Here is a 14,102-nt window from a genome sequence, read left to right on the forward strand (position 1 = left end):
TCTTTTTTTTCGATTAAACAAGAAAGGAAAAGAACAAACATTATTATAACAACAAAATAAATAAATTCAAGAGAGAGATATTTATACAACACCTTTTTTTTTTTACTACTACTAAAAAAAACAAAGGATAGAACAAATAATCTATATCTAGTTTTGTAAGTTTTCAACAATACACAACAAAGAATATTACAAACATCTCTCTCTTTATTTTTTAAATTAAAAAAAAAGAGGACAAAAAAAAAAAAACATTCTTGAAGAGAAAGAAAAGAAAAGAAACTGAGTGAAAAAAAGAATGGCTCTCTATTGTTTTAATTTTTTTATATTCTTACACGTGTATATATATATTAACCTTTTTTTTCACTCCTTTTAAAACATATATATATATATAAATAGAGGCAAACAACAACAATAATAATCATATTTATATTTCATTATACTAGTTTTGTTTAGAGTATAAACATTTTTATTTTTATTTTAAAAAATGATAGAGAATAATAGAATTAAAATGGATCCTACAACTACGACGACAGCAACAACAACAACTACTACACAAACCATCTCACCTCCTCTATCACCTTCACCTTGTTTCTTGTTGGGATCACCTGCACCTCCATTTGCGCCAATGATACCTTCGCCACCAACTTTGTACTTGTCTTCACCAAATAATAGTCACCATCATCATCACCATCACCATCATCATAATAACAATCATAATAATATCGATAATGACAATAGTAGCAGTAGTAGTGGTAATAGTTTGTCGTCATCGCCCACCTCTTTGGGTGCGGCAGGCAATGACCATCATCACATGTTGACGAGTAGCACTTCGTTGCATCCACCTCCGTCACTATCCTCTTCACTACACCAACAAGAGTTACCCACCAACCAACTCTTACACATTCCACTCACCTCTTCACTTTCATCTGTGCCCTTGCCACCCTCGACCCCCGTTTCATTATCCTCCTCGAGTACTATCAATATCAACCATTTATCACTATCAAAACAAAATGAAAATGAAGAAACATCTCCTCAAGATTCTTCACCTCAACAACAACCAGAGGACCAAGACAACCAAGAGGATGATGAACAAGAAAAAATCCAACAAGATGTAGTAGAAGAACAAAGATCTAGATTATTACAACAACAACAACAACAACAACAACACCAACAACAAACAAGATTCCTTCAACCACCTGCAGTAGCAATAAGAAATAATAATAATATTATTAATAATATTAATAATAATAATAATAATAATAATACAATTGTAAAAAAAGATAAATTAATTTTCAAGGTTTATAAAAAGAAAGAACAACAAGAAAAACAACAACAACAACAACAACAAGAACAAGAAAAACAAAAACAACAACAACAACAACAAAATAATCAACAAAAAACTATTACTTCTTCTTCTTCTTCTACAACTTCTACTACAACAACTTTTAAAAGAACACAAAGTGATGCAGAATTGGATCAAGAATATAATAATTTAAAGAGAAAACAAAAAACACAACAAACCAAAGATTCATTACTTAATCAATTAAGAAATAGAGAGGTACAAGGAGCCAAGCCTGGTACAACTGCTCTTGCGACTAGAAAGTTTTATCTCAATGTTGTTCCCGACAAGACTGTCTACAATATTGAAATACCTCTTTGTATCATTAAAAAGTTTACTAGCGATGGAGAAAAGTTACTTTGTTTCTCCAAGGATCTCAAAGAGATTCAATTGTATCGATTTTTAGGCTACTCTCCTTCCTATCCAGTCAATGCCAATGCCGAACAAAAAAAGCATGTCGATAGGAACTTTTCTACCTATTTTAAATTAATTTATTCAAGTGTCATACCTCCTTTTAATGAATATCTTTGTAAAGATTTTTCTCTTACTACTACTTGTGGAAAATATGTAAGAAAAAACAAAAAAACAAAAAAGAAACAAAAGAAAAGAAAAGAATATATATTTATTTTATTTCCTTTTTTAGTTTATATTATCATCATATGGACAATCAATTAATAATTCAATTATAACAGAACCAGATAAATTAATTTATCAATCTGCAAGTGATTCAATTGGACTACCAAATCCAGAGGATATTTCTTTTTATTTGGTTAGAATTTCAGATGGTGTTGTTTGTGATCGTAGAACATTTAAAAAGGATGTTATACATTTGGCACACCACAGTGGCGTCTATTTATACCAAGACTACTTTATCGTTTTATCACTTCAGTACCAAACCGTTCACATGTTTCAAATCAACGGTTCAAAATTTGTAAATATTCATTCCATCGGTCCTCATTGTAATCAAGATGATAAATTGGCAATGCAACTTCAAGAGGAACTTGAAAAACCATATGAAATATTAAAAGAAAAAGAAAAATTAAATTCAATCAACAGTACTATTTCACCAATGTTATTTAATCCAAAAGAATTTCAAGAAAAAGAAAAATCATCTACTAGTATATCAACAACCACCATACCAACAACCACAACTAATACTACAACTACCAATACCACTACAACTACCAATACTACCAATACCAATACTACTACCAATACCACTACCGCTTCTTCTACAACTACATCTATACCAAATGGATTTATAATTGGTATAAAACAAAGATTTTTATCATATTTATACAAGAGATCATTATTATCTGATGATCCAAAAAGATCATTATCAATGTATTATTCTCTTTTCCCACAATATAGTAGTTTGGTCATGTGGAAGATGCAATCATTGGATGCATCACATCTTTTAATCAAATTTGGACCAATCGATGGATTGTTGGGTCGAATCACCGACTATTGCAATCAAATATGCTTTTTTGTAGTCTACAATGTTCACACTACCGAAGTGATTGGCGTCTATGAAAATAGCAACAAAGAGTTTGCCCGTACCTTTGAACAGTTTTGCGAACATTTCCGTGCCTGTTCTTGTCCCAGTGGCCTCATCAAGTTTAGATCCACCTGTTCCAACAATATCTTTGTCCGTGAACACTTGATGAAGCAAAAGTTGGCCGTGGTCAATGCACGCTATGGAGGCGAGACACAGGCCGTCAAGCGTATCCTATCGGCTTTGCCATTTTCACCACAATCTTGGAACGAATCACCCTATTTTGATAAATACCTATTTAGCTATGACGAAAAGATCATCTCGTCGACTGAACGTCCCAAACCACTCGTCGAATGCCCCATCAAGTTTTATTCACGTCTCTCGGGTGAAGTCAAGTTTAAACTAAACACTGGCTCGCAAGACAAGACTGATCGTTCAAAGAAATACGCTACCTATATATTCCATCCCTACTGTCCATTTATCATATCTCTTCAACATTCAAACTCGAACTTTTCAAGTCAAATTGTTGCCAATTTTCATTTTAAATCGGATCAAATCATTGATGAATCAAATAATAATAATAATAATAATAATATTAATATTTCACAACAACAACAACAACAACAACAACAACAACAATAATTTAAAGATTAATAATAATAATAATAATAATAAGTAATATACAAAAATATAGTAATAAATTATTTTTATTATTGTCTCGTCGTTTTTTTCCCCTCCTCCCCCTAAAAATAATCGAGATCTTGAAAAGATGTTTTTTTTCTTTTTGATCATGTGATTCATCAAACAACAGATACTTGATCTATCTAACAAATAATAGTACTAATTTATTAATGCAAGGTATTATTGATATTGACCCAAAATTCATTCCTTTTTATAACCCAACGACGATACGAGGAGCTAGTCAAGTTCCAAAGGAAGTTATTGATAATGTAGCCTCCAAGATGCAAAATGGTGCAAAGATTGTTGATAAACTGTTATCAGGAAACAAAAAGGAACTAATCAAACTATTAAATGGAGATGATGCTGACCCTATTGCAATCTTAAAGAATTGGTATAAAGAATCAACTAGATCGTTTATTATATTATATTTTAATTGTTTACAATTTTCTTTTTCTTTTTTTTTTAGTATTCTTGTAGGTGTATCATTTATTCCCTATGTTGGAGGTATTGTTAGTAGTTTGGTTGATATTATTTGGACTGCTGCATCTGGATCATCGGCTGCTGAAAAGATGAGTAAGGCATTTACAAACTTTATCATGGCCACCATCAAGGAGGAACTACAAAAGTATGATGATGAGACACTGCGTCAATTCTTTATTGGTCTATCCAATGTCAGTTCAAAGTATCAAGACAACTTTCAATTGTGGATGGACAATCCAATAAATCAAAGTACCATTCAAACGATTCGTACCTCTTGGGAGATTCTTGACAGCCAATACTTGACACTCATCCCACAAGCTCAAAAGAAGGGATATGAAATCACAGAGTTGGTCTTTTTTTTATTAATGGCAAACGGTCATATTACTCTTTTAGGTGACTTTCTCATCTATGCCAAGGCTTGGGGGTATACCGACGAACAAATCAAATCGATCGAGGAGAGATTGGATGATACTGTCACCAAGTACACCCAACACTGTGTCGATACTTACAACATTGGTCTTCAAAAGGTTACAGATGCACCAGTTGGTGATATTACAATTAATGACTTTATAGAAGTCAACAAGTATAACGCAATCAGTTCATATCGTAATAATATGATTATCAATGTATTTGATTTTGTTAATTATTGGTGGACTATGAACACAAGAAATTTACCAAAGGTAAATAATAAGAATAACAAAAAAAAAAAAGAATTATTTATTAATATATTTATTTAATATTTAGGGAGGATCATTTGATAGGGTTAGATATCTTGTTGGAAGAATTTGTGGTGTTGTTACTACACCCAATGCCAAGTCTGGATGGAGTGGTTGGGAAGCTTATTATCATCCAACACAAGAGGAGATTGAGGCACGTATTAGTAAACAAGGATTGTATCGTTATCAAGGTGCATTAAAGAACCTAAGTATTCGTTGTTGGTCTCGTATTGATGCCATCATTCCAAGAGTAGTTGATCCAATCACTGGCAATGTATCAGAGGTACACTTTGGTGGAAGTGGTGGTGCCGTCAAGAATACAAAAGATTTTAGTAAATCTGATCCATTACTCAAAGTAAACATTGGCTCTTCTTCAGCTCCATGGAATATTAAACTTGGTAAGTCTATATACAACAACAACAACAACAACAAAAGATTAGAATAGTATTTATTTATTATTTATTTATTATTTTAAAAAAAGGTGGAGATTTTTTTGGAGATGTAGATTTCAAAGTAAGATATCTACGCAATTATGATTTATCATTTGATGATCACAAAATTGAATATTTAATGGGATTTGGAATTATTAAAACTTCAGGATTCAGTGATCAAGTCAATGCTATTGCTCCATTGTTCCAACCATATGGAGTTGGATTTAGTGGTCAAGTACCAATTACAGATGGTCCAGCATCAGTTATTGATCTGCAATATGCAACCTTTCCAGATGGAGCATCAACTCTTCGTGATAGTCCTTATCCAGGTCTCATTGCCACTCAGATTCCAGAGGGTAAATCGGCAACTCTACCAGTCCAATACGTTGGTAAAGAGACTGGTCGGTTTATGATTAAGCTCAAAGCTGGTGGAACGGGAACAGTTCAAGTAACACTCGACGGTACCAAGGCTGTGTTTAATGTAACTGATGACTACTCTATCATATCGGATAGTAACAAATCCATCTTTAGTATTCCAGACAAGGCAAACCTCACCATCACTGTCACCCAGGGTACAGTCCGTTTCCATTGTCTTGCTCTCATTCCGCAATCTGCCAGAGTCTCAACCAAAAATCCAAATGACTATCATCTCTTTTGGGATGGTTCCAAACCAACTCATCAATATAAAACTCAACTCATCACAAATTAAAACTATAGTAAATGATAGCAAGGGAATTCATACCATTTCAATAAAATTATTCCCCTGTCTAATAAAAAATGATAAAAAACCTAGAGTAAGAATTTAAATTAACCATCAACCCTTTTGGTTAAAGATAACCACAACCATTTATTTAGACAGGGGAATAATTTTCCACTATACTCCTTTTTCTCCTCAATTGTATCCATCACAATCAATCTCTTTTGTTTATTTGTTTATCTAGTTTGGTCGTTATCCATGTCACCTCTATTAAAATATTCCATGCCTTACCAGATTTAATTGGCTTGAGAGATGATAAATAGATAGTGTTTGCTTTGAGGGAAGTTGAGAAGTTTCAGGGTCAATCATTGATTGAATGTGGAAATTGGTGAGACTCTGTTTTGTAATAGTTATCACAAGCAAAAGGTTCAGTCAAAAGCTAATCATAGACAGGAATCCTCAAAGCCAAAGAAAAACATAGATGATCTGGTCTACACTCCAAAAGAAAATGTGACCACCTATACTTATATTGTTTCTATTTCAATGATTGTATCTTGTTTGAAGAGATTACTATGGAGACTATTTATCTGGTATCAATCAAGATAGATTAGAAAAAATAAGATATAATCATTGCAATAGACAACAAGAATAAAGATCTAATCATTCAACAACTGAAAGATTCTATATTGTATGGATATAATGGTAGCCACGAGTGTGGAGATTCACCCCACGCAAAAAACTATCAAGCTGATCAATGATGGTTTTTAACCTATGAGGATTTGACCAAAATCGATGAAACTTGCTTATAATGGTAGCCACGAGTGTGGAGATTCAGGAAATGTTAAAAATAATGTCCCAGCTCGCCACCCCATGCAAAAAAGGAGGGTGTTGGTCGATGATGGCTTTTTACCTATGATGATTTGACCAAAATCGATGAAACTTGCATATAATGGTAGCCACGAGTGTGGAGATTCAGGAAATGTTAAAAATAATGTCCCAGCTCTCCACCCCATGCAAAAAAGGAGAAAAATGCGCCCGATGGGGGGCTCGAACCCCCGACCACGAGGTTAAAAGCCTCGCGCTCTACCGACTGAGCTAACCGGGCAAAATGATCGGTTGTTCCGAATAAGAATTTTGCGCTATTTATACTCGACTCTCAAAAATTTTTAGGGAAATGATCATTTCCCTAAAAACCTTGATAACAATTGGGCTCTACCGACTGAGCTAACCGGGCAAAATGATCGGTTGTTCCGAATAAGAACTTTGCGCTATTATAGCTGTGGTTGCAAGCCAATTTACCCATCGAGAGGTCAGCTGACATTAGAATGTAGACGCCAAAAGGAACTACTACTCTGACTCATCGTCAACACTGATGTCAGAGATAAATTAGCTTTACTCAAAACATATGGGTTATCACAATTGAACTATTTTACGTACCTTGAAACACCCAGTCACGAGGCAATCACAATATTGGAAAAGGTTATTGGCTTGATTGGTCCAACATGTTCAGTCAAGACAGGGGTGTATGACCCAGCCAAGGTAACCAAGAGAACCATGTCCAAGAAACATTCCATCAAGGTGGTCTCAACCTCTGGGACCTCAACGCTAGATTCCGTGCCCAAAAGGCATGGACGTTTGAGAGGTTCCTTCACGAGGTCGAGAACGATAGAGTCGCAAAGGTTCATTTGCCCAATGACCAACTCAACCAAGACAAACCAAATGATTTTGTTCGTCGTATGGTTGGGTTTGCCTCTCTCACGACGTCAGCAGAGAGGCTATTCCAAGCCAGCAATAGAACCAGGCAAAAGAGGAAGTAACCTCTCAAGCAACTGTACCTCCAACCTTTGACCATAGCCAACGAAAAATGGAATGTGACCGTTGTCTCTTTTCGAGGTAGCGTTCCATCTGTATCGCGTGGCAAGGACGAATCTTCCAAGCATCTGTTCTTCCAATGCAAAGAGACCACGCTACCAGCAAAGATACTGAAAGAGGTTACTGCTCCCAACAACATCACACCACCAGTTTGGGAGATCACCCTCCAACAAACTCCAATCACTATCAACTTGATTGCTGCTACACTCGAACGAATATGGTTCAGACGTAACGATCTATGTCACCAAAGAGATGAACCATCTACGAACAATATCTGTGATCTAGACTTAATCATGTATCACGTGACATTAAAGTTAACTGGGACAAGTCTTGATTAGAAATGTGCAATCGTTGGCAGATGAAAAAGAAATACATACAGTAGCGTGAGAAAGAATGTTAGATATGAGTAATGCATGGCATCTTGCAAGTCTTCAAAACAGTAACATAACTGATCAATCATCAAGATTGAAAATAAATACAAGCACTGATTAAACTATCGATATCTTCTCATCGAGGCCTATCTATGAGTTGTTCCTCTCTAATTTCTTTATACATCTATAATAATAATAATAATAATAATAATAATAATAATAATAATAATAATAATAATAATAATAATAATAATAATAATATTTTAAAGCAACATTTAATAATAACCAACAATCAATTTTTTTTTTAGAAAAAGAAAAAGGAATAAAACAATTTATTTATGAAAATGCAACAACCATTAATTTAACAACTTTAAATATATTGAAGCATCATTGAAATTTATTTATGATGTTTAATTCCAAAATACAAATAAAAATGTTGGTCCATTGTGCAGTACAATGACTACATTGAGCTGTAATCTTTTAATTGTACCATTGACATTGCCCCATCACCTACACCGGATGTTCCAAAATGAGCATTCAAGTGAATGTCTTTGATGTCTTTGGCAATGGTTCGTTTTGCACTTGATAAGCTACTACTTTTTAAATATACATGGGTTCATAGGGTCAATGAAATCAAAGTGCACCTCTTTTTCTACATCCTTTACTTTAAATTTCTTTAATTCATGTTGAGTAATTCTAGGAGGATTGCTACCCTCATCAATCGCCATATTTCGATAAGTAATTTGATGTTTGGATGACTTTAAAGGGAAAACATCTATCATTTTTGATGTTTCAATATGTAGATTTGTATAATTAAAGTCTCCATCATAGTTTTAGGTTCACCCCATGCTCCCTCTTTTGAATCAATTCGCATTGCTCATAGTAGTTTTAAATATTTACCCCTCCCACATCCACACGTTTCTCCGCAATCAGAGGAGTGTGGTGAGTGGGGGGTAAACCTAGGTTACCTTTTTGAGTCATACGATAGTTTCTCTCTGCTGACATTTGACAGTATATATAAAACTATATAAAACTATACACTTTTATTTAAAAATATAAAGGAATATATGATTTTAAATCTGATTTATTCATTCTTTTCAATTTAAATGCAATTGATTGATTGTAATATATATCAATTTAGATTAAATCTAGTCTATTTTATTTTATTTTATTCATTCTTTGTTTAATCTTTTCAAATAGATTGAGGATAAGAGAAATAGTTTGTTGGATCATAGGCAGCCTTGATTTGAACAAGACGATCATAATTTTCGGCATAGTAAGCGTCTTGCCAGTTCTCCAACTCGGCGTCTGGGTAGTTTTGGTAGACTTCACCCGAGGAGAATGGTTCCATCTTTTTGGTGGCCTTGTTGATCCATTGGTGGTAGGTATCTTCCATCTCGGATGTGACATAGGATGCCAACCAGACAGCGTTCCATGGGTAGGTTCTGTGGACATAGGCGGTAAAGTTTCTTTCTTGGTTCAACATTTGACCACCTTGCCAGTAGAGATTCAAACGAGCAGTGTTGTAGTTGAAAGTTGTGATGGGCGATGACTCCATGACAGTCTTGATACGCTTGATCGACTTTTTAGAGAGTTCAGTCAAGAAGGAACCCTTGGTGAAACTTCTTCTAAACTTGGGGTCAGTTCCAGTACGAACGGTATCATAGTAGGATTGGGTAGTGGTAAAGAACGATACGGGAGTGACACCGTCAAAGTTACGGAATTGACCACAGTATTGTTCGGCGTCTAATGGATCGCCATTAGAGAAACAGCTGAGGTTGATGATTGGGTCGGTTTGGTTGCCGGCCTTGTTACCAGAGACAAAGGCGGTAAAGTAGAGGTTGATAATATCTGGCATGGATTCGGCAAACGATGATACCTTGGCGAGGACGGTTTCAAAGTCGGACCAGTTGTAAGTGATCCAGGCAGAGTAGTACTTGGGACGAAGAGAGTGAGCTCTATAAGTCATACGGGTAACAATACCAAAACCACCGTGACCAGCACCACGAAGAGCCCAGAATAAATCTGGGTTTTGTGAATAAGAGGCAGTGACAACGGTACGGTTGGCAAGGACAACTTCGAGTTCCAAAATATTATCCAAATTCATACCATAGACAGTTGACAAATCATTGGCTCCACCACCAAGTGACAAACCTCCAATACCAACTGATGGACAACTTCCACCTGGTGTACCAACTTGATAATTATTAATTGTATAATTATAAAATTCTACCCATTTTAATCCTAAAAAGTTAAAAATAAAATAGAAAAAGAAAAAAGAGTAAATATAAATTTAAACATTTTTTTTTTTGTTTCTTTTTGTTTTCTTTTTACCTGGTTGAGCAGTAATAGTCATTTGATTTATATCTACGCTGATATTTTTCATTAAAGATACATCGATAACAATACGGTCGTCCAAGACTCCAAACATTTCAGCGCTGTGACCACCTGAACGGACAGAAACTTGGAGCTGTGGTACTGTTGCGGTTTCACTACCAGTTTGAGCAAAATCTAGAGCCAATAATACATCATTGGTCGATGTACATTGAAGAATATATCTAGGAATTCTATTATATCTATAATTATATCTAGAATAAAAAAAAAAAAAAAAAAAAGCCCAAGTTAGAACTCAATGTTCACACACAAAGTCCTTTGATTTTGTTTTTGTTTGTTTACATACCCGAATCTAGCATCGTTAAAAGCAGAACCTGTAGATTGTTGTAAAATTTTACCCTGGAATTGTTGTTGTAATTGAACAAAGGTCAAAGCAGAGACCATACTCAATGTAACCAAAGCTACAAAGAGAGAAGCTATAATTTTCATCATTATATGTATATATATGTGTACAGTATAGAATGAATGATTTGATTCTTCTCTCTGTTTTGTACACTTGTTTTTATATCACTCGATTAAACATTAGAAGAAAAAAAAAACTATAATTAAATAAATTGTTATTGTTGATGTGTTTTAGTGCAAGAGAAGTTTTATGATAAAAAAGGAACCCTCGAGTTGTCTTGTTTGCCCTCCCAAACCACCTCAGCACAAAAAAACCTTTAACAAATTTAAAACGACTAAAGGCCGCGACACGATGAGTGCCTTTCGAACAGACGATTTAGTGCATGGAAGGGGGTCAAAGGTTAGGTAACTTTGGTATGGTAATAAAACTCGTTTAACCAATTTAAAAAATCTCCCAAACATCAGGTGCCAGCAAGGCTTGTTCCATCGCCAACTCGCCTACAAAGTTACCAAGTCCCTTTTTTGTAAATCTATGATGATGGCATCATCACATCAATCTTTGCATATTTAAATATATATATATAATATGTCATTTTTGAAATTTTATTGAGATATATGTAAGTTCTCTTGGATATATGTTTGTTGTTGATTATTATCATTATTATAATTATTATGTTCTTTTTTAGGTTGATCAAATTAATTGTACATTTTTTTTCTTTCTTTCTAATCATCTGAATAATCATCCTCAAATTCTTCATCTTCTTCATTTTCATCAATTGCTAATGATCTAAATATATTGAAAAAAAGAATTAATATAAATAATAATAAATATTAATTGTCGCATATATTTACCTTGGAGTTGTAAAATTATTATTATTATTATTATTATTATTAAATGTTTGTTGATTTTGTTGTTGTCTTTGTTGTTGTTTTGGTTGAGGAAATTTTTGATGATGATTTTTAAAAGGATGATGATATTGTAAACGTTGTTTATAAAGTGTTCTTTTATCATGTTGATTTGGTAGTTTTGAAGTTTCTATATAGATTCTTGTTCCATTAAAAGCTGCATTTCTTTTAATTTCATTCAAGTGATTTTGGAGATGAAGGTATTGTAAATGTTGTAGACCATCATGTGAATTGTAATAGGTTGTACCCTTGAGGGGATCATCCAACCGTTTTGGTTTGATTTCGTCACGTGGAACGGTATCGATTAAAAAGTCAAATGTCTCATTGTGAGCGACTGCATGGACAATATCTGATCGTTGAAGAGTGCGACGTTTGCCAAGATCGGTATGGACCCAAGAACGGGCAGTCAACTCTAGAATAAATATTTCACATGCCTTTGCAAACAAATAGGGTGTCTCGGAACTGATCATCTTGACCGAAGAATCAGATTTGATTATTTTCTTGATACGTGCCAGTGGAAGTGGATTGGTTTTAATATTAATGACGGTTGCATTTTGTATATCTTCATTGGCCGTCTTCCAAACACTCTTTAATGCATTGTCCAAACTAAAGTCGTATTGTCTTTTGTGATTGATCAAGTGTGCTTGTTGCATTGCTGTATTTCCATCGACTCGAGGTGAATTGGGAACTTGTAGTAGAGAAGTCTGTCCTCCTCCAGAGATGGGAGGTAATCTTGGAGAGTTGGTAGGTGAAGAAAAAGTACTTGGGAAATATACAGATGGAGGTGTGATGGGTGGTGTAGAGAGTGGTGACATTTGAGGACTATATTGTTGATGATTGTGCGGTGTAACATGCGGTGACATTGGCATGGGTGTCAGTGGTGGTGTCTCTCCACTTCCTGTCAACATTGACAGCGACGACGATGATGACGATGGTTCACCATTATTAATTCGTTGCATTGGGTACATCACAGTTCCATATGATTGTTGTGGAGGATAAGGAGAGTTGGGTGGATAAGGAGAGTTTGGTGGATAGGGAGAGTTGGGTGGATATGGTGAATGAGGTGTATGGGGAGAGGTGGGTGTAAGTGGCGGTGATCTAGTGTTGGGTGGGGGTGCTCTATTGGATAGATTTAATAAAGGTTGTACATGTACATTCCTCCTGGTATGAATCGGAAGATTTTGATAATTATGGTTAGTATCGGAAGTGATGGGATTGTTTGATATATGATAAATAATTTGTTGGTTTGGTTGTTGTTGTTGTTGTGATGTCAAAGTAGGTGTTGGTGGTCCAGAATGATACAATGAAAAGTTGGGTGGTGTGGAATATTGTTGTTGTTGTTGTTGTTGAGGGGATGGTGGTGGTTGTTGTGATGTATAAGGATGAAGAGTATTGGGATGTGGCGGCGGCGGATACATATTCATTGATGATTGATCGCTACCAACATAATAATATCCAGATCCATCTTGACTACTATGTAAAATTTTTGGGGTGAGTGGTGGTGATAGTTGTTGTTGTTGTTGTTGTTGAGGTTGTTGAAAAGATTGTTGTCTCATCTTTGGTTTGTTAATATATTCCAAATTTTGAAGATGTTGTTGTGATCTTGATTCAACGGGTTGGTGTTGATGATGTTGTTGATGATGTTGTATATTTGGTGGAGGGAAATAAAATGATGTTGATGAAGATGGTGAAAGGTAAGATGTAGAAGATGGCAAGGCCATCCGTTGGTAATAAGAGGTTGTTGCAGTAGATGTTGAAGTCATGCTGGTTGTTGGATAATATGTGGATGGTGTTGATGGAGTTTGTGGTGTTTGTGGTGGTGTTGAATACATTAAATGTTGTTGGTGTTGATATATAGATGGAGTTGAAGGAGGTTGTTCCTCACTTCTTGGTGTATATGTATCATCCATCATTTCATCACCACCACCACCTCTTGGTGTCATTATTGAAGAATACATGTTGGTGTTGTTGTTGTTTTGATTATATTCAACTTGCATATTATATGATGATGATGATGGATGATCCATTGACATTTCTTGTTGAACTATTGGTGGTTCAACTCGTTCTTCATCATCCAATTGTTCTTCATCCTCTTCTTCCTCTTCCTCTTCTTCATCGCCATCCTCTTCTCCATCATTTTCTTCTTCCTCCTCTTGTTGTGGTTGTTGTTGATTTTGAATTTCTGGTTGATATGAAAGTTGGAAGAAATTTTGATCGGTGGTTGGTTGTTGACCAATAATTGGATTTGATTCGTGGCTGTATATTTGAATCAAATCTCCATCTGGTTCAGAGTCTTCTTCAGCAGCTTCCAGTTTAACTGGATAATAAGGGGAACGATCATATGGATCAGACATTTTTTTTTTCCAAAAAAAAAAATATCA

At 34.9% G+C, this 14,102-nt stretch overlaps 6 protein-coding genes and 1 non-coding gene across 7 annotated transcripts; 3 read left to right on the plus strand and 4 right to left on the minus strand.

The window, feature by feature from the left end:
* Positions 1–481: 481 nt before the first annotated feature.
* On the plus strand, positions 482–3,473 carry DFA_08723 (uncharacterized protein; the record flags this gene model as incomplete). Its single annotated transcript, XM_004356156.1, has 2 exons — positions 482–1,903; positions 1,980–3,473. The coding sequence occupies 2 exons, from the start codon at positions 482–484 to the stop codon at positions 3,471–3,473; spliced, it is 2,916 nt and encodes a 971-aa protein (XP_004356209.1).
* A 209-nt stretch (positions 3,474–3,682) lies between these two features.
* On the plus strand, positions 3,683–5,848 carry DFA_08724 (uncharacterized protein; the record flags this gene model as incomplete). Its single annotated transcript, XM_004356157.1, has 4 exons — positions 3,683–3,903; positions 3,979–4,672; positions 4,737–5,106; positions 5,190–5,848. The coding sequence occupies 4 exons, from the start codon at positions 3,683–3,685 to the stop codon at positions 5,846–5,848; spliced, it is 1,944 nt and encodes a 647-aa protein (XP_004356210.1).
* A 68-nt stretch (positions 5,849–5,916) lies between these two features.
* DFA_08725 (uncharacterized protein) lies at positions 5,917–8,046 on the plus strand (the record flags this gene model as incomplete). The annotated part of the gene is made up of 4 exons (XM_004356158.1): positions 5,917–5,933; positions 6,247–6,392; positions 7,415–7,570; positions 7,691–8,046. The coding sequence occupies 4 exons, from the start codon at positions 5,917–5,919 to the stop codon at positions 8,044–8,046; spliced, it is 675 nt and encodes a 224-aa protein (XP_004356211.1).
* On the minus strand, positions 6,869–6,941 carry DFA_08726. The gene has a single exon. It is a non-coding gene; the product is annotated as a tRNA-Lys (tRNA).
* A 570-nt stretch (positions 8,047–8,616) lies between the features above and the next one.
* On the minus strand, positions 8,617–9,084 carry DFA_08727 (uncharacterized protein; the record flags this gene model as incomplete). The annotated part of the gene is made up of 2 exons (XM_004356159.1): positions 8,617–8,675; positions 9,048–9,084. 2 exons carry the CDS (start codon positions 9,082–9,084, stop codon positions 8,617–8,619), a joined length of 96 nt encoding a protein of 31 aa, XP_004356212.1.
* Positions 9,085–9,271: 187 nt separating this feature from the next.
* On the minus strand, positions 9,272–10,902 carry DFA_08728 (uncharacterized protein; the record flags this gene model as incomplete). Its single annotated transcript, XM_004356160.1, has 3 exons — positions 9,272–10,323; positions 10,414–10,667; positions 10,760–10,902. The coding sequence occupies 3 exons, from the start codon at positions 10,900–10,902 to the stop codon at positions 9,272–9,274; spliced, it is 1,449 nt and encodes a 482-aa protein (XP_004356213.1).
* Positions 10,903–11,538: 636 nt separating this feature from the next.
* DFA_08729 (histone-like transcription factor) lies at positions 11,539–14,075 on the minus strand (the record flags this gene model as incomplete). Its single annotated transcript, XM_004356161.1, has 2 exons — positions 11,539–11,602; positions 11,668–14,075. 2 exons carry the CDS (start codon positions 14,073–14,075, stop codon positions 11,539–11,541), a joined length of 2,472 nt encoding a protein of 823 aa, XP_004356214.1.
* Positions 14,076–14,102: the final 27 nt, after the last annotated feature.

The sequence above is a fragment of the Cavenderia fasciculata genome (assembly GCF_000203815.1).
Source record: "Cavenderia fasciculata unplaced genomic scaffold Scf_ET2XIPL01COFD4-5, whole genome shotgun sequence".
Taxonomy (NCBI): Eukaryota; Evosea; class Eumycetozoa; order Acytosteliales; family Cavenderiaceae; genus Cavenderia; species Cavenderia fasciculata.